Genomic DNA, 20,195 nt, shown 5'->3' with positions numbered 1-20,195 from the left:
CTGAAAGGACAGGTTTTTACATGACCCAGCCTACAATGAACCTTGACTTCTGCAGAAATATTCTCTCTGACACTAATTCTAACCAATCCGGTTAGGCTCAGCACAGAAACCAGCTGAGTTAAAATGAAAACAATTCAAATCATCATCAGTGAAATTTTAAGTATGATTTGCTCTAAACGTGTACATAAAAATACATAGGTTGGGCAGAATACATTCCAAACTATTAGCTCTATTTAAAAATTCTTCCTAATAAAGAAGCAGAAATCTCAGTAACTGGTCTCTGACTCTATGAAAAATAGAACAGCAATTTATAGCTGTTTAAAATCGTAAGTTCAGCCTCATAAAAACCCTACTTTGTCCTTAAAGCTGGAGAAACAGGCTCACCTGGATTTTTAGCCATCGTTCCTTGGAGAGCTCTGTGGGAATATGTAGAATAGCCCACTAACTTTGCCAGAAGATCTCTGTTGCTGAGCAACTCTTCTAAACATTTCAATTGACCAGCATTGGGATAAAGAAAAATTTTATAAGCGGCTTCTCGCACCTATGTTTAGAAAGTGAAAGGTAAAAGACATCCATACACAGTACAAAGTCCTACACCATATTAATACAGGGTACCTCCCCCACTTTGTTCTGCAGGCGAGCAACGCTTTAGAATAATGGTGTCCACAAAGGGAATAAAGCTTCTGACTTCATCACTGGTATGGGAGACAAATCATACTCGACTGGGTTCTCTGCTACGGGGCAGGGTGGCACAAATTTTAGCCAACACACATGCCGTGAAGCACCTTTAACCAGGTGACGTGAAAACTCCTGCAATTAAAGTCTGAGTCCCTAGAATGGCCATCACTGCTGCTGTTCATCATACTTTGAAAATGAGGAGTCCTTTATGAAACAGAATAATCAAACCATTTTCATCATTCAAAAGCATTCACAGAATTAATGCCCCCCAGTTCAATTTTTATGCTTAGTGACACTAACGTGTTTTTAAAGGTATGACTATCTTATCACTGAATTTGGGGGTCACAACAGACGTGGCCCCGGTACGGGGACCAAACTGCATGAAGGACGGAGCACACGTACCAAGTCATCCGCCACGTCTGTACGCAGACCATCCACCAGCACATGGTCCCCGGCCAGCTCGAAGTGTTGCCGAATGTGTTCCGGCAGGAGATGCTTCTCAATCTTGCTGGGAAAGTGGGTTCCCATGAGAAACGCGCTGCTCAGATCCAAGATTTTAACGTTCAGGTCCACCGCTCTTTTACGCTGTACGTAGGGGCAGTAATAAAAGTTATTTAAGTAATATTTCACAACTTAATAGGTGATCTATCAGCAAATCAACATATATAGCTGAATTATAATTTAATAAGATACTAAATATATTAAGTGATAAAATGAATACTGAATATAATTTGTACCATAAATGTTTAATTTTATTTATTTATTTATTTATGGCTGTGCTGGGTCTTCGTTTCTGCGCGAGGGCTTTCTCCAGTTGCAGCAAGTGGGGGCCACTCCTCATTGCAGGGCGCGGGCCTCTCACTATCGCGGCCTCTCTTGTTGCAGAGCGCAGGCTCAGCAACTGTGGCTCACGGGCCCAGCTGCTCCGCGGCATGTGGGATCTTCCCAGGCCGGGGCACGAACCCGTGTCCCCTGCATCGGCAGGCAGACTCTCAACCACTGTGCCACCAGGGGAGCCCCATAAATGTTTAGTACACAGTAATGTACTACAAATGTTAACTCTACTTTCGATAGATATTTAATATCCTGACCAAAAAGTTATCTTACGGATTTTTAGTGCTTCTAGGCTTTAAGACGTATGTAACTTCTAGAGTTCTATTCAAAGTCTGGGTTACACAACGCATCTGTGAAATTAACAACATTGGGAAGTCCAGGTCCTCCCCTGGCCCTGAAAACCTCTTAGTTAAGTGAGCCAGGGAGTAGGTGAATCTGTTTGATATGATACTTAAAAGTATTTTGAGACTAAACACATGAAGTATTTGAAGGGCAGATTAGAAAATATTCTCAGTCTTAAAAGATCAGATACAAGGGCAGGGGAAGGAAGGTATAATCAACGCGGCTCTGCGCTGAAGTGCAGCGAAGGGGCACTTCCGAAGCTCTGCTGGGCAGCCACTTGCGGGGCTACAGCAGGACAGCAGCAGAGAGGTGAGGAGGGCTGGAGTCGGGGCTGCTGGGGCAGGACCACGTCCCGCAGCCCCACGGCTGGCACCGTCAGGCCTCAGGCCGTCAGTGACAGTGACAGAATGGGGTGGGTTTTCTCGTCGGTCACACCCCTAGGACACCAGCTCCTGAGAACGCCTGTACCATCAAAGGGCTGCCACAAATGCTCGGGACGAGGCCCTCAGAACTGAGGCCCACACCACGGGCCAGGCCCTCCTGGGGACACGGGGTGAATTTTCAGGCACTTGTTACAGGAAAACTAGACAGGCATCCAGACCTGGGCTCAGGACGGGCTTCAGGTGAAATCACAGGCAAGCTTCCCGGCAAGGGGGTCGATAGCTATTAACAGGTTCTAATCTACGCTAGGACCCTAACAAATGATTAGGCAGCACTAGTAGTTTTAAAAGATAACTATGTATGACACAGATGTACCCTTGCTAAGCTGCCGGAAAAAACTTAGTGTATTTTAATAACAAAAAATTTCAATACAGACAATTCAAACTTCATAGGAAACATAAGTTTTCAGCTACTCCTGCATCTTTATCATCCAGACTCTTCTCTTTGCCCGTTTTCTTTCTGATATGGCCATCTGTCACCCCCTAATGGTGACCAGTGGAATAACAAAAAAGAAAGACATCTGGAAATCATACTATAGTTCCAAAAACTTTCCTCAAAGCTTTTACTATTTAAAAAAAAAGTGATAAAATGCGTTATTTCAAGGAGTTCATCACCTGTTACAATCCCTGGAAAAATAAAAACGGTTCATTTCCCAACTTCACCAACAGTCTGCTAAGCATATCATTTCATCATTTGAACATAATTAAACATGCGGTACTCGGAGCTCTAAGAATGCTACGAAATTGTTGCATTTATTAAATGACTGCTGAAGAACACACTTCCTTTAATTTTTAATTGTATTCATGAGACCCTAAAATGTAAGTAAGGAATGACCTGGAAAGAATACAGGAAGAACGCAGGCCTTTACGGTTTGTAGGTCATGTTAGTGGCTGCATTTCAAGCTCTCTTAAAGTGTGCTGTCTCCCTTGCCCCCTGTCCTAGTGGAGCACCTCTGACAACAGACACTGAAGTGACAACACGGAGTTCAGCAGGTTTACGTTACTGCATCTTCAATGTGGGTGGGCTTGCAGGGAGTTACCTGCTAGGAGGGGCAGCTGTCCTATTAAGAACACACGTTAGATAAAAGCAGCAAAGTCAGTGCTGGTGAAGCTGACCTTGACCTGACATGCTACTTTTTAATAAAGTTTCAAAAACATCTTTCATGAAGATTCTACAAAATAATAAAACTATTCTCCCAGATTCTCTAATAGCAAACTTCCTCCTGAAAATATCAAATCTGATTAATGTTGGTGAGCATCATTATGATTCTCACACATTATTTTATTGAGCCTAAAACTCCTGTGCATGAAAAAAGAGAAACCACACTCCCTGTCCTTGAGATGCCTGTGATTCAGATAAGCGACGCAGTAGTAACAACCTAAAGGTAAATGCCATATGTGTGGAGTAAGTAAAATGTGGGTTCGGATGAATACAAAATTCCACCTGGGGGGTTGAGAACAGCTTTGCAGACACCATGGCCTGAAGAGGAAACTTAATGGGGATTTCAGACAGGCAAACCCAGAGGGGACAGAGGACCAGAGCAGGGAGGGCAGTGCCATGAGTAACACGGGGGTAGGGGCAGGGAGAGCTGGGGATTCTACGTATTAATCACCATTTATACTCCTTCAATAGGCAATGGGAAGGCACTGGAAGGTTCTGGGTGGGAGAGTAACAACTGAATCAGCGCTTTAAGGAAAGTACTCCAATGGTCAGAGACAGGTTAGGCTGACCGCCAGAAGGCCTGCAGGCAGGGCAGCTGGGCAGGCCCTGGAGTCGGCCTGGCTTATGTAATAGCCTCCTCCACCTACACGCTCTGTGACCTTGGGGAAATCACATGACCTCTAGGTGCCTCAGCGTCTTCACCCATGAAACAGGAATAGTAGTAGTACCAACCTCAAAGCTGTTATGAAGATATGATGAGAAATATGTGATTTAAAGAGCAAATGCTTAATCACTGTTACTTATAATGGGTGTAGGAAGACAACGGCTTTTAGGATGGCCCAGGTATTTGGCGATAAGGATCAAGGTGAGTTGTTTTGGGGATGCAGACAGAGGCAAGTGAAGCCCTACAGAAACAATCCAAGGACTTGGTCACTGAGATATGAAAGCACTGAGAATGGAAAGAAATGCAAACTGACTCCAAAACTGGATTTGGGTGACTCAGAGAATGGTGGCATTATTGGTACAGAGAAGTATTAATAACAAACTGGTCTGGAAAGGGGCAAATGTGTCCATTTCAGGCAATCTGAGTTTGCAGTAGAGCCTATCAGCCTTGGGGACTGCTGGGTTAGGCCAGGAGTCACATGTCGAGCCCTTAAGGCCACACAAGTACACAGACATGTGAGCGGCCTCAGAATTACTCACACTCAGCACCAACCAAAATGACAGCATCTATGCACGTGACACGTATTCTCAATATCCTGCCCTCCACTTTCCAAGACACTTTGATAAACCAATCTCTGTTAATAGGTAGGTGGCTTTATCGTATATTTACCAGGAGAAACATATTTATCTAAAAAAGAAAGAGGCACCGTAACAGTCTAGGCTGCAGGCAGGCAGGGTGAGACACTGCAGCAGGCAGCTCTTTGGGTGCTGGTTGGACCATCCCATTCTCCCAGCCCCGAGCTTAATACTGAAGTGAATAAGCACTCATTGGGATGTCATGTTCTAGAAGAGCAGCAGCCAGGGTGAGAGATCCTGAGGACAAAGGATGGGAACTTGAACAGATCGCTTTGCCTTGTTCCCATACATGTAAAATGAGGGGTCTGGACAAAGAAGGCCCCTCCCATCGCAGTTTCAACACGGTATAACCCATGCTTACTGCTTTCAGAATGAAACTATGGGGGTCTGTCCAAGACAGGTATTACATCAACAAACACACCTGCACTGGGTCTCAACAATACTTCCTGTACTTCTGCAACCAGACCCTAATCTTCAACAGCGCCAGCTTTCCTACTCACTAGCTGGCCTTCCTGATACGGCCCATCTCATCCCACTTCCACGACACCTAAAACGCCCTGCCTCAAGCCATTTCTTAACTCTGAATTATCCTGGGTGACAGGCAAACTTCCAGAGAGCACTATGTTCAAATACAACTTACAGGAGAATTTTATAACATAACCGACCTAGGTGTCTTTATAATATGGAAATTCAAGCAACATACAAGAACCACACCAACAATATACCAACTAGATACCAGCAAAACAAGAGGAGCCAAAAAACAAGGTTACCTTTTCTCTGTCTAGATGGATTCCACTGATTTCAAAATCAAACATAAACAGTTCGGCCACTCGCCTGTAAATAAAATAGGTGGAAGGTTAGAACAGGTAATGATAATTATGAACAAAAATCAGTGTTCTGCAAAATAAATCCATCTTTTTCAACCTTACTGCCCAAAAGCCGGATGTTTCAACACACACACACACACACACACACACACACACAATTTGTTTGCTTGAAACCAGGAGCTTAACATCTTAGAAGTCAGGCGAAACAGCTGGCTGGCTGACTGGGTTTTAAGCTTTCCTATGGATGATTTGGTATCAGATACACCGTGCTAACTATACAACAAGTCTTAAACTGACAATGAATGACAATTACTCCAACAAGGCCAAATTTTCTGCTTTTTTCTAGAAAGGAAAAAATGTACATCTTTTCAACTGTCTTTCCTTCAAGAATACCTGCTGCAAACTATACACAACGCACCAAATTAAGCCCTTGTGGGACATACACATGCTGCCTGAACTCTGCATGAAGGTGTGCATGCATAACTGTAACACATCTCCTACTCAGCATGTGTACTGAACAGAACGATACTCTGCTCACCCATAAGGCGTGGCCCAGACGGGGATAAGTACTTTTTGAATGAATGAACACAAGGCAAAAGAAATAATAAGTTTCCTAACAGGGGTACAAATAAAGTGCTTAGGGAGTTCAAAGACCACCAGTAATACCCTTCAACAGGTCAGCAATATCTGAAACATCACCTTTTTCTCCTGCTATCAAAAAGCAGACTCTTCATCAGCTTCAAGCCACCATCCTCTTCCCCTTGGGCTAAGTTTGCTTAGACTTAGGAGGGAAGATGGCTATTTCAAGAATGAGTACCAGTGTGCTTTGTAGAAATCCAGTTTTTAATGATCGTAAAGTGCATCTGCAAACTTCACAATAGGCCCTAATTTTCCTAACCTTTCCTTAATGTAACAACTTCATCCTAATGTCAAGTATTAGCAGTAATAAAAAAGCAACAGCAGAACATAAAGTATCCTGGATAACATCTAAAGCAAGGGGCAACTTTTCAGTAATTTTCTCCTGTAATATTTTATACTTACAAGTTCATCTTTCCCTTTTTTTTTTTTAATTAATTAATTAATTTTTGGCCACATTGGGTCCTTGTTGCTGCATGCAGGCTTTCTCTAGTTGCGGCGAACAGGGGGCTACTCATCGTTGAAGTGCGCGGGCTTCTCACTGCAGTGGCTTCTCTTGTTGCAGAGCACGGGCTCTAGGTGTGTGGGCTCAGTACTTGTGGCTCGCAGACTCAGTAGTTGTGGCACACGGGCTTGGTTGCTCCATTGCATGTGGGATCTTCCCGGACCAGGGATCAAACTTGTGTTCCCTGCGTTGGCAGGCGGATTCTTAACCACTGCACCACCAGTCAAGTCCCCATCTTTCCCTTTTTAGTTATAAGCTAATTTAAGATGATTTACTTTCCCATTAGGGACCAGGGGAATCAAAATACTGAACTCGTGGGCTTTCCTGGTGGCGCAGTGGTTATGAATCCGCCTGCCAACGCAGGGGACACGGGTTCGAGCCCTGGTCCAGGAAGATCCCACATGCCGCAGAGCAACTAAGCCCGTGCGCCACAACTGAGCCTGTGCTCTAGAGCCCGCAAGCCACAACTACTGAGCCCATGTGCCACAACTACTGAGCCTGCACTCTAGAGCCCATGCACCACAACTACTGAGCCCGTGTGCCATAACTACTGAAGCCCATGTGCCTAGAGCCCGTGCTCTGCAACAAGAGAAGCACCTGCAATAAGAAGCCCGTGCACCACAACGAAGAGTAGCCCCCGCTCGCCGCAACTAGAGAAAAGCCCGCGCCCAGCAACAAAGACCCAACACAGCCAGAAATAAATAAAAAATATTTATAAAAATAAAAATCCTATTGGCATCTTAGTAACATCTAGAAATGTGGTACATGTCCAATTAGCACAACTCCTTTGTACCTCAAATGGTCTGCCAGTCTACTTCCATTTCTATACATTAAATATGGGAAAGCGATCTGCAGTAAAGTCAGATCATGGACAACCTGTCGTTACTCAAAGTCAGCAGCAGCTCAGTATAAATCCAGCACAATTAGCAGGCATTCACCTTTTACTCATTTTGCTAACGAAGGTAATAATGCTCATACCTAAAATTATAATAAAGACCCACTGCTGTGATTGCACAGCCAGCTTTACCCATATCCTGAGCATCAGGATCAATGAACTGAAACAGGACCACAGGTAACCGCTTACAGGCAGACAGGGGAAGACAACCCCTCCCTGCTTCTCACACGGCATGGTCACTCGTACACCAGATCAACATGAGACACCACCGCTGACTGACCCCTGCGGGCTGGGCTTCACTTGGGGTCACAGGCCACGTACGGAGACAGACAACAGAGGAGGAAGCAGACGGGGCCAAGTAAGCATCCCATAAAGAAAAAGGAGATAAGTGCAAAAGGCAGGAAAAGACATTCGTCTCTGTGCCATGACACAAATAACATATAGGTGGGTTAACGACAAACTCTACCACGTCTTATAAATAAATAAATCTGAGCAAAGAAATATAACATCCACAGTCCTGTATCAAGTATATTTGTGTACTGAGTCAGAATTAGGTCTTTCCAATTCAGAATCATAAACGGTATGAACCAAAGCCAACCATGTCAAGGATCTTGACCTCCACCAGTAAACAAAAGCACTCTGCTTTCAGCTCCCGCTGTAGCAATGACAGAACTTTAGGAATGCAGCTGAATGGAACCGTCAACTGCTCAGGAATCCATTCCCTGGAGAGGGCCCTGCCGCAGGCCGCGGCTGCGGGGTGCTAAGATGCAGCAGGGAACAAATCAGACCAGGCCCTGCCCTCGAGGAGCTTCCCGTCCAGCGGGTGGGAAAGCGGAGCCAACAAACGGGCAGAGGAGAGAAGGCTGGGAGCCTGAGGACTGAGAGAAGCGGAGCTGGGCGGGAGGCCGAGGTGAGACAGGCACAGAGCTCTCGGAGGAGACACCGTCTGAGTGGCGTCCAAGGAGGGTGCAGGACTCGTCGCGCGGGGAGAAACTGTCCGGACAGAGGGGCCGTGAGCGCAGGGACACTGAGGGAACGGCTTTCAAGCTCAGCTCCAGTCACAACCGCGATGAACGCAAAGGAAGCAGTACCTGGTTTCTGGATCAAGGGAATCCACAAGTTTTTTATCAGCTAATAATTTTTGCAGACTTTGATATAATTCCACATTTGTGTTCAACCTAGAAAAATTACAAATAAAAAAATTAAATGATTTTCTAGTAACTTCTTTTTTTGCTTTACGTGAAGAGAATGGTGTCAAGTTCCAGCATCCACATGGCCAGAGGCCAAAGGTTTGGGGAATTGTTTTGTTTCTTCCTTTGGACCAGGAATGGCATAACCGCAGTTAGTGAGGGACGGGAAGTGTGTTAGTATTCACTGTCCCGGAAAGCAAAAGCACAGACTTAAAGCCACAGTCCACAGCTGGGGACAGAAGAGCAGCCAGGACGTGACCCCGCTTCCATCGAGAACCAGCCGCGGCAGCAACATGCCAAGGACCACTGGTTTCTCTAACAGGAGAGGAGCGGGGATGGGAGGGGAGGAACGACCTGCAGTCCTGACTGGGCGCCGGGCCTGGGCTGCCCTGGCTCACCCGCGGGAGTGGCAGGTCCACACCGGGGACAGCTCGAGGGCACCGGCTTCGGAGCCGCACCCTGCAGCCACACGGGCCCCGGCTACCGTGCCCTTGGTCCGAAAGGGTTAGACCCTTAGTGGCCCCCAGGGTTCAACGAGACGCTGGGCACGGCCCCCACTCCCAGAGGAGGCGGCTACTGTCCGCAGCTGCACTCGGGCCCGGCCCACCCAGCACTGCCCGCCTGCGGCACCACCGACAGCTCCTAAGTCCCTCTCCCGAGAGCACAGTCCGGGCCAGAGCTCCTGCCTCAGGGAAGGGCAAGGGCTGAGCGCCGCCTGCCAGGTCCACTCAGGGGCTCGTGGGCGGTCAGGTTCCCCGGGCAGCTCACACACAATCAAACCCCTGCAGGTTCATACGAACCGAGGGGCCTCTGTCACCACGGTGCTCACGGGCCACCCTGAACCTGAGGGACCAAGGCAGCCCCGCCGGCCAAGAAATGCTCAGCAGGGGGGCAGGCTTGGCCTCAGCCCCAGGAACTGGGAGAAGGTCAGCAAGGACCGCCGCCTCCTCTGGCTGCTCGGCCCCCGGCCGCCCACATCCAAGGGCAGCCGTTCCTAGGTGGCCGGCCGGGCCCACGTCCGAGGTTTGAGCAGATCTCCCATATCGTGTCCTACATTGCAGGACTCTGAGATAAAGTCTGTATTTGAGTCTATATTTGGCATTAATTCTAAACAAATACATCCAGTTTTATCCTTGCTTTTCCACCACTGGAAAGTCAGTCGATTCTGCTCGGGCACTGGAAGGCTTCCTATTCTAAGCTGCCCTGGGCAGTTAGGGTGCAGCTCAGGCTACGGGAGAGAAGGAGCCAGCGCTCAGGAGGGCGGAGGGCAAGGCTCTGGGTTCTGTCCAGTGACAACGGCCAGGTCCCTCGCGGCACCCACGCCCCCCGGGGGGGCAGGGCCTGGTCCCAGCAAAGGACTGAGCTGTGTTCCATGGCCAAGGGGGGACCGCGGGCCGAGCCTCCGACACCACCTCTCTACCAACCGAGGCGCCCGCTGTCCTCCTGCGGAACCAGCAGCCCAGGTCCACCGACGCAGCACGCAGGCCCCGGGCAGGGGCCCGGCGCTCTAGCTCACCTCCCCAGCAGCCCTCGGCTCCAGTGCCTTCAGCACACCGGGGTCTGGAGTTTGCAGGGACCAGCTTACCCGTTCAAGGAGCCAAATTTCACACGCACCATCCCCAAAGGGCAAACGCTGCCAGGGGCACCGGCCAGCAGCCTTACGCCCCACGCGAGCCCCGGGGGATGGAGGGGCCTCCGCTGGGCTGGGAGGCACAGGTCCCGAGGTCTTTCCAGCCGGGGGGCCGGGCGCCCGCACTGGCTGACCCCCCGTCCTGGTGGGCGCCCTGCCCCCTCCCCGTTACTCTGACCAGTATTCTTACATTTACTGCGAATCCCTTTCAAGTGACAGACTTCACCCCAGACTTCACCCCAGCCTGCGCCTGCCGCAGCTCCCAGACTGCCTTTACGATGGGCCCAGAGGCCCCAAATCCCAGCCCCGAGGGGACCGCAAGGCCACCGGGCAGAGGTGACCACGCTGACCTCTCGCCCTGCGGCCACAGCTCCAGGGCGACAGCAATTCCACCGCACGGCCATGTGCCAGCTCGCGCTGCCCCCCCCTGAGATGCTGATGATCCCTTCAACGAGGAGAACGAGGACCCCGGGTGTCCGCCGCGTGCCCCCCAGCACCACAAGCACTTTGCGTTTACCGTCTCGTCCTCCTCCCAGCAGCCCTGAGACACAGATCACTCCACCACCCCCCTGACCAGTGAGGAAACCGAGGGACAGCAGACAGGGAGGCGGCCCAGAGTCAGGCTGCGGGCTCCCCCCACCCGCCCGCCCCGGGCAGCCCTGTGGCTCACGCCCCAACCCCACGCCCCATCCCCGCCGGCGGGGCACAGACCCGGGGCCCCGCGGCCCAGCACGGTCCGGGAGGAGGGGCAGACGTACGTCTCCACCATGGCACCAATGCTCCGACAGGCTTCCTCCGCGGCCTCTCTGAACGCTGCCTCGGGGTGAGCGATTTTCACAAAATCGGCCTAATGGAGGGGAGACAAAAGCAAAAGGGCGTTTGACGGGAAGCTTGCTTCCAGGGTCTGAGGGCGAAAATGAAAACGTGAACTTTAAAATTTGCCTTGACCAGGAATTTCCATTACTGGAACTTTCCTAAGCCGGCGGGAGGGGCAGCTTCTTCCTGAACATTCATTAATTCTGTTATTCCCGGGAACCAAGTCCATTTCATTTCCTAATACATTCCAAAATACTCTTACTGACTTTATTTTAGAGAAGTCTCCCTCCTGCAAATGTAAAAACCAAGTGAATTCTTCCTACTTCTATCATTCAAAAGAGAAGACTCTCGCTTCAAATGATCCGGAGCTTTCTCCCTAAGTGTTCCCACCTGGCTCCATGGAATACTGCCTGAGGCGCTTCTAGTTAACACTCACACCTGGTGTCCTTTCCCGGCTGAGTTAAGTGCATCCCAGCCCTTGTGCAGAGAACAAAGGCTGCCTCTGAGTAAACAGGACTCCCCAGCTGTAGCCTACCTGGCGCAGGACTAGAGCTGCTGTACTGACCTTAGAATTTAACTAAGCCAGAATCCCTTTTTAAATTTTTTAATGAAATCTCATAAAACTAGATTTTAGTTTTCATGTTAACTGCAGTACACTGCAAAACAGAAATGCAGGGAAACTACAAAAAACTGCGTATTTTCTTCATTCTCATGAAGACAACATATACGGCTAAAATGTGAAATAAAATCACCACAAAGTAAAATGCCCTAATTTTATTATCAAATAGTTTTTTATGTAGAAACATATAAATCCATAGTTTGATACGACATTTGACGTAACAGTAGGATAACATCTGCACTAAGGCACCTGAAAAGTGAGCTGTGTAAACTTTAAAAGATGCTGTATAAGTTACTCATCTGCATGCTGCACAATTTACAATCAATATTGAAATTCAAAACACCAGCATACGTTTTAAAACTCGTTTGTGATAGTGGTGAGGAAAATAATACAGTTCCACGGGGACTGTGTTAAGAAAGAAAAAGAAAACAAAATGACCAGTTTATAAAACTCATGCCTTACATGGTATTGATCTCACTAGCCGGTAAAATCTTAAAAGTTCAAAAAAGGAAGAAGATTCTTTGAGCTTTTTGACCCAAATATTTACATGTATAAATCACATCCTAGTCTTTTTGAATGAGACATTATCAAACTTCATAAATATAAAAAACTTCAAAAATAGGGCAAGCTATGGGGCAGAGAAGTTAAAATCTTTTAGTGAAGAGCAGAAGTAGAAATGTGGAAAAAATGCTAGAACACTGGTTAATTAAGACAGAGGCTAAGACAACAAACACCCAGTAAGTTCTGGGATTTCTGACCGCAAAAGCCAATACTCGATTACAAATAAGTGAAATTTGCTGACCCGCGCTTTCCTTTCAGATTTCAGCGGCATCCGTTAAGCACAGACGGTTCGAAACCTCTTTTCTGACAGTACGTCTCCCACGTCCCTCAACAAGATGAGCCCTCGCTGAGCACATCCTGGAGGGACAGAACCCGAACCCAGAAAAAGCAAGAGCTGACTACGGAGCCCGCGGCACAGCTCACTTCCCCTCAGGAAAGCCCTTCAGGGTGGATACTCTGCCCATCTCTTTACAACCGGGAAACTTGCAGCAGTGGGTCTAGGACAGCGGAGGTGCTACTGGCTCAGCGCAGATGCTGAGAGCAAGGAGGCTCTCGAAGAAGGAAACCACAGACGGGGAGCTGCCACCCTGGTGAAGAAAGTCAGTCTCAAACAGTAAATATGATTCCACCTACCTGATACTTAAGAAAAGACAAACTACGGGGATGGAGAACAGATCAGAGGTTGCCCGAGGTGAGAGGCAAGGTGGTGCGACGCACAGGGCGCGTTCTGGGGGTGATGGAAGTTACGCAGCCTGACCGTGGGGCGGCCACATGCACACAGAGTCCACGTTCACAGACCTGCACCATCCCTTAGAAGAAGTAGATTTTACTGCGTAATAATTTTGAAAATGAACACTTTCTCACAAGATGGGGAGGTGACCTTCCTGCCACTCCAGGTAAGGTTCCATTCGGCCCGGGCGGCAGCAGCCCTGGAAGCGTGGAGAGCGAGGCCTCTGCGGCCAGACTGCCTGGACACGAAGCCCAGCTCCACCACTCATGGGCCGGGGAACTTAACCTCTTAGTGCCTTTCTTTCCTCGTCAACAGGTGGAGACGTGCCCAGAAGGCTGCATCAGTCAATCCAGGTGAAGCTCTTAGCTGGGTCCAGTGCCAACAAGAGCTACAAAACAGCCAACACCAGAACATAAGCCCCACGAGGTCGGACCACACTCCCAGTGCCCGGCCAGGGTGGGGCTGCGCGTAGAATGAACGTGAAGAAAGAGCTGTACAGACAGGAGCAGGCGTGACCACGACTGGGGACTTGCGCGCCACTACGATGTCGCGGCCACCCCGGGCTGAGAGGGAAGCCTGCTTCCACCTCGGCCGTGGGCGTCTCAGCTGGAGGAGGGACCTGAGGGCACGTCTATCTCAACTTCAAAACATGGGGGAAAGACGCCTTTGATACAAGCAGTTTGATGTCAAAACCTTATTTTTGATCAGAAAAGACATTCCTGAAAAGGCTTATAAAAACTAGTTTTCTTCTGAGATTAATTTTATTGTAAAGGTACAGATAAATGTTCTACGTGAATTTTGGTAGACATTTTTATAAATGAAGAACCTCTGTAACATGAAGAATCTTTGCCATGTGCGTAATCATTCTTCCATTACATATTACATATCTATTTTATTAAATATACACATTAAAGTACGAGTACTAAATCTGACCTTTCCTATACATTCTTCCCATTCAACAGCACACTTCACTATAACAGATTACACCCAAGAGCTCTCAAACAGTTCAGACATTCCTAACTTTACAGTCCAGTACTGAACCTAATACACTGAGCTTAACTTGCAAAAGTGAGAAGTGGTCTGCGGCCCACGCCCGGCGTCTTACCAAGTCGGCCACCCTGCACAAGGAGTCCGAGAGCTCGTCAAAGATGAGCACGGTCTGGGGCCCAGGAGGCGCAGAGCACACGCGGCGCACCAGCTGCTCCGTTTTCCTCAAGGCCTTCTCCTGGGCGACACGGAATCCTTCAGGGGCGCTGAGCTCAGGAACTCCAAACAGGCCCTGAAACCCAAAGAACAGTTTCCACCGATAACTAAAAACATGACCCGGGGGTATTCAATACAAATACTTTTTTCATAAACAAAATCTTGGTTTTCATTGATATTTCATATCATGGTGACACCTGTCATCACAGGTATCACTTTCACATTCCCTGCGACATTCCACATATGACACTAAAAACGTTTTAGAATGTAATTTTTCTTCAATTTTTAATTATTTTATAAAAAACAAAAATAGAATGATATGGGTTCAAAATCCAGCTCTGTCACTACCACAGAACCTAACTCACGAAGTGGCAAGGATTAAACGACACACGTTTTTAAAAAACATTTTAACAGTGCCTGGCACACAGAAAGCATTTAACAAATGTCAGCTGTAACCGCTATCAGCTGTGTGACCCTGGTCAAGTTCTCTCTCCTCCTTGGCCTAATTTCTTCATCAGGCATGAAGGGATGACAATATGTGCTGTGTCTCACAGCACAGACACAGGAACAAGGTTAGTAAGTTCTCAAGGCCCTGCCCGGCACTGAGTGAGGTCCAGGGCACAGCGTCAAGCACTCCACAAACTATGAAATAGGAACGGTGAGTTGATTACTGAGTACTTATATATTTTAGAAAGATTTAATAAACATGCTAAACCAAGTCACAGGCGGAAACTGGCAGCAAATTTTATATCTTCCAAAAGCATTTCAACACCTTGATAAAGATAAAAATCACTATCTAATGGAAGGAAGGACCATCTTCTTGTACCGGTTCGATCACACTTGTTATGATGCCCAGGAAGGCAGACAAAACCACAAACACTTATTACACATCGACGGCACGCCAAAAGTGTACCACGTACTTTACACAGGTTCTCCCATGTAAATCACACAATCCTAGAGCACAAACCATCAATCACCTTTTTACAGATAAGGTAACACTTTCAGAGGTTAAACGAACATGTCTGTGGTCACTAGCAAACAGTGGGAAAGCCACAATCTCAACTTGCTCCAAGCATCCCTAAAGCCCACACGTTCTCCACGCTCGTGGACTGCAACTGGTGTTGGAAAGTCTTGCCTCTGCAAAAGGGCAGCTCCGGGGACTAGGAACCCCGCTCTTCGCCATTTTAACCAGCTGCCCAACGCAGGGCCCAACACAGGCAGGAACTCACGAATGAGGCAAATGAACAGGGCCAGACCGCTGTGCAGACAGCTTTGTATCAAGAGATGCTTAACATGTCAATTGCGGGAAATACCAAGAGGCGAAGCTTTCAGGCCTGACAAGGCCCACTGTTTCTGCAAGAAGGAACGCAGGAAGTTGTTAACTTCTTTTCAAACTATATTAACGAGTTGGAGAAAATAAAGACAGGCAGCGGCAAAACAGAATTAGGACCAAAAATATACTTGGTTATTACAATGATTTAATATGATTCAATTACAGACTTTATTTTCACTTCTTAGCACACCTCCCCACACTCCTCTGGGAATTCTAAATCTCAGCCTACCAAGTTATGGTGATACCAGAAAACTACATAAGCCTGCGGGTTTCTTTTTTTAATCAAAAACCAATTCACGTATTTGAAAATCTGCTATCAGCACCTACAATTATGATGTACAAAAGAAAAATTAATAAAGCTAAAATTAGATCTAGTTCATCCACCCATAACCAAGCTTACCCCTCACGTCTTTTTGCTCAGTACCCACAGGCTGTGCTCGTTCTTACACCAATTATGTCAGTACCAACGTTATTTACCCCCATGGAAGTTGGTGTAGCAAATTTCATTCAAAAATAATTTTAAAACGAAGAAATTTGGGCGTTAAATAAGAAAAACTCACATTATTAGGCTCACTGTAATTATATCCCACACTCATTTTTCCAAGAAAGGCAATAGTAGAAATAATGAAAAAATTAAAAAGGCAAAAATAAAAGTAACAGTGCAAAGTGAGCAAAATCCATAAATGCAAAGGAAAGCAGGCACAGGTGAATCCCTTCCAAGCTTTCCTTCCTTTCACCTTTAATTCACTCAATCATTCAATAATGAGTTTCAGGAGGTGGGCGGTGGAGGAGGGAAGGAGTGGGAGTTTGGGGTTAGCAGATGCAAACTATTATATACAGGATGAATAAACAACAAGATCCTACTGTAGAGCACAGGGAACTATATTCAATATCCTGGGCTAAACCATAATGGAAAAGAATACGAAAAAGGATGTATATGTGTATAACTGAGTCACTTCGCTGTACAGCAGAAATTAACACAACATTGTAAATCAACTCGACTTCAATAAAATAAATTTTTAAAAAGAAAAAAATAATGAGTGTCTACTGACTGCCAGACACCGAGCGGGTCGCGTGGATACACAAACAACGAGAACAACACAAGAAGTCAGTGATTTTCTGTGGGAAAATCTACGTGATGGGCTGCACCGCCTTAGAGAACAACAGACTCTTCTCCAACTCGGTGTTTTAAAGGAAAAGAAACAAAGCCGAAAAGCTTGGGAAAATATTAATAACGTCACTTCGGGCATCAATGGAAAGACTAATTACACTAATTGACAGAAGCGGGTCCTGGTATCAAGACACCGAGGCCGTAGGTGAGCTCACCGCGCGGCCCGCGCCTCACTGCGGTCGGGTCTGAGCTACAGGGCTGTGAGTTCGGGGGACGCGCTCAGGACCACTGCACCTGGGGCCCTCGCTGGGCAGGTGCTGGACCCGAACCTGGGGCCGCCCCGCCCCCCGGCACCTGCCCCCTCAGAGCGGGGGGGCCGCCCGCAAGGTCACCCCGGGCGAACGACACCTCCCTCCCGCGCGAGGCGGGCTCGCCGCCCGGACCCCCACGACCCCGCCCGGGTCCCGCGGGCCGCTCACCCGGCGCTCGCCGAACAGGTCCAGGCGGCGGCCCTGGGGCTGGACGTTGAAGGCGGCGCCCACCGGGGACCAGCTGGTGCTGACCCACCGGCCCCGGAGCCCGGCCCCGAGGCCGCCCAGCCGCCGGGCGCACAGCATTGCGCCGCTGCAGCCGCTCCGCGCCGCGAGGGCCCACGAAACCGGACTCCAGTACCCAGCCCGCAGCTCCGCCGGAGAGCGCGGCGCGTCTCCACGGCAGCGCCCGCCTCCCACGTGACCCCGCGCTTCCGGGAAGGGCAGGAGGCCGCGGGGCCAGCGCACATCGGCGTCCCCAGGGCCAGAGCGTCGCCCGCTGCTTTCCCGGGCCGCCGCGTCTAGCGCCGCCGCGCGCCTGGAGGGGGAACCGCAGGACGCCCCGCCCTCCCACGTGGCCGGGCGGGTGGCAGGGTCTGCGCGGCGCCGAGCCTCGCACCCGCTGCCGGGAACACACGTGGGCGGCAGGCCGACCGCTGCCCGGCACCCTGAACCGAGACCCGTCGCCCTCCGTAGGCCTCCGCTCCAGGAGGGTGCGAGACGCAAGGCACTGCGCCCGCACGTCCCAGCCCTGCAGCCAGAGCTGTCGGTGGACCTCCATCCATCGACTGTAAACTCGCAGTGATCGATAACATAATCGACAACGCAGCTTGTTGGGGGGTGGAATCTGCCAAGCTGCAGTCACCGGCGGAGGGAGTACGGAGTTGGGAGGGCAGCGGTGGAGAGGGTGAGGGATGGGGCCGGGGGGCGCCCTCCCGGTGTCCGCGAGCGGAGGCTGTGCAGCGCTCGGAGCATCCCCTGTACGGCCCGTGAGGATGACCCTGTTGGAGGACAGCGCGGAGGCTGCTGCTGGGCCTCGGCTTCGGGCGGAACCGGACGCCCCTGATCCAGTCCCCCAGCGCCCGGCGCGCAGGGCATTGCGTGCCGTGCCGAAGGATGCTTCGTGTCCCTGTACCAAGGACCAGCGCCAACGGAACCTTGTATCTCACCTGAATGCGTGGGCCTGAGGTAGAGTCTGCTTCTGGGAACACCTGTTGAATGTGAGCAGCCCCGGAACCTTCTCTGAAGTTCCAGAGAGCCAGAAGCGAGGGCCAACTGGGGCGGGCTTCTAACCCGCCCCTTTCCGTCCTCACAACAATTTACTGTTAAATGGAGTTTCAGAGTAGCCTGGTGGGGAGAAAAAGCCCCAGTGATAAAAAGAGAGCAATGAAAATTTAGTAAAGGCGAGTGCCAGGGTGCACTTACACAAGTCTCTACAGCGTAACTAGAAATTCTGCGTTCGTTTGTGTACATACGGTAAGTCGTGATTTCATCGTCTGCTGACTTTTTCATCAGATTCCAAATTATTTAAAATCCCCAAAGTCCTAACTCCGTGGCGATTAATACCGCATCGTCTGTGGCTGGTTGGTCCTTGGGGACAGCCACCCCACATCGCAGGCCTGCGCGGCAGGCCCTTACACAGATGTCAAATCTGCCATGTAAAAATATTCATCAATATATGTGACAAAACTACTTACTTTATCATATTTTTTAAAAGGAGTTTCAAATCTAAGAGCTTTTCTTTAGCCCAGAATGGTTCCTAACCATTTTTAATGCAAACAATTGAAGCGTAAAAACACCCTCAAAGGATGCTGGCTTGTGCTACGTTAACGAGGTGTCTTGTGTCTCAGGGAGCCTGGCGTAGTTAGACTTGTAAAAACTGCAGACCAGATCCACAGACAGCAGATGGGAGATAATTCCAAATGGCAGATCAGACACCTCCCCAATCAACTTTATCCTTTTGAAGTTCTTTATAACATGTTTTACATTTCATCTTATACATTTGCCCTGCAAAAAAAAAAAAGAATTTATGAAAGCTTGTATCCAATATTCTGGTCATAAACTGTACTTTTTTCCTTTATGCCTATCTCACCTATAAAGTTCTGACCCTAATTAGAAGGGAGTTAGTACACGAATTGTTTGGTCCATAACAACACCAGACTTAACACTGGGGAAAAACAGCTCGGCTTATTGCAATTGAAAGAAGCCACAGCATAAGGACACTCTGGCTCAATAAAGAAAATGATCAGTCCCTACAGCTGGGCCAACGTTAGGGCGCCAAGGCAAGTGGGGGACTTGGGGTGTCTCACGTGCTTCACCCGAGTCCTGGCTCTGTTCTAGAAGAAACATACATTAAGGAAAGCCAATAAAATACCTATAAACAGAAATGATTTCCACATATATCCAAAGTTTTCCAAAACCAAGTAATTTTTCACCTTTTCATCTATAGCAGTGCTGACTGCTTATAATGATAATTCAGAAAATTCCCATTTTCCCAAGGAATGAAGATACTGTCACAACTGCGCTGACTTGGTTGACGTGTGGAGAGAACGGCTGTAAGTCCGTCAGAGTCCCAGGCTGTGATCTGGAAGATGCTGTCGCTTGAATATGCACTGGGCTTGTCTCCTCTTGCTTCTTTATTAGTTGCTCTCAGCTAATGGAAAAGTGTATGGAGTTAACGTAAGCATAGTTAACACTTCCAGAATTTTAGGAGGGGATTATTCGCTGGACCACAGGGCAGTTCCCCTCTAGATTACTTAAATTACCTAGTACAGTGTAAATGCTATGTCAGCAGTTTCCAGGTTGGCAAATTCAAGTTTTGCTTTTTGGAACTTCCTGATTTTTTTTTTCCAAATATTTTCCAACCATGGTTGGTTGAATCTGCAGATACGGAACTGTGGATACGGAGGGAAACTAAAACAGAGTCAAGTTTGGCAAACAGTTTACTAACAACTGTTTGTTGAGTTGAATGGTGATGAAAACCCAAGATAGAAAGTGAGCAGAGTGTCCTGCAGTTTCCCGGGCTGTGCCACTGTCACCAGCCCAAACTCTTATTAGTCACAGATGGAATAAA

The 20,195-nt window shown here is 48.6% G+C and overlaps 1 protein-coding gene across 1 annotated transcript in view; it reads right to left on the bottom strand.

Moving 5' to 3' along the window:
• MIPEP (mitochondrial intermediate peptidase) overlaps nucleotides 1-17,527 on the bottom strand; it is a 134,457-nt gene extending 116,930 nt beyond the window's left edge. The window contains exons 1-7 of the mRNA XM_082676008.1: nucleotides 17,291-17,527; nucleotides 14,270-14,443; nucleotides 11,197-11,285; nucleotides 8,710-8,796; nucleotides 5,526-5,589; nucleotides 1,081-1,263; nucleotides 385-541 (exon numbers count right to left, since the gene is read on the bottom strand). Of these exons, the coding sequence (XP_082532134.1) occupies nucleotides 385-541; nucleotides 1,081-1,263; nucleotides 5,526-5,589; nucleotides 8,710-8,796; nucleotides 11,197-11,285; nucleotides 14,270-14,443; nucleotides 17,291-17,428 (892 nt within the window). The 5' untranslated portion in view covers nucleotides 17,429-17,527. The remainder of the gene's footprint in view (nucleotides 1-384; nucleotides 542-1,080; nucleotides 1,264-5,525; nucleotides 5,590-8,709; nucleotides 8,797-11,196; nucleotides 11,286-14,269; nucleotides 14,444-17,290) is intronic.
• Between the last annotated feature and the right edge of the window lie 2,668 nt (nucleotides 17,528-20,195).

Source organism: Grampus griseus (assembly GCF_964374135.1).
Source record: "Grampus griseus genome assembly, chromosome: 18".
Lineage (NCBI taxonomy): Eukaryota > Metazoa > Chordata > Mammalia > Artiodactyla > Delphinidae > Grampus > Grampus griseus.
The sequence above is the reverse complement of the archived record's forward strand: the minus strand, read 5'-3'. Positions and strand labels throughout refer to the sequence as shown.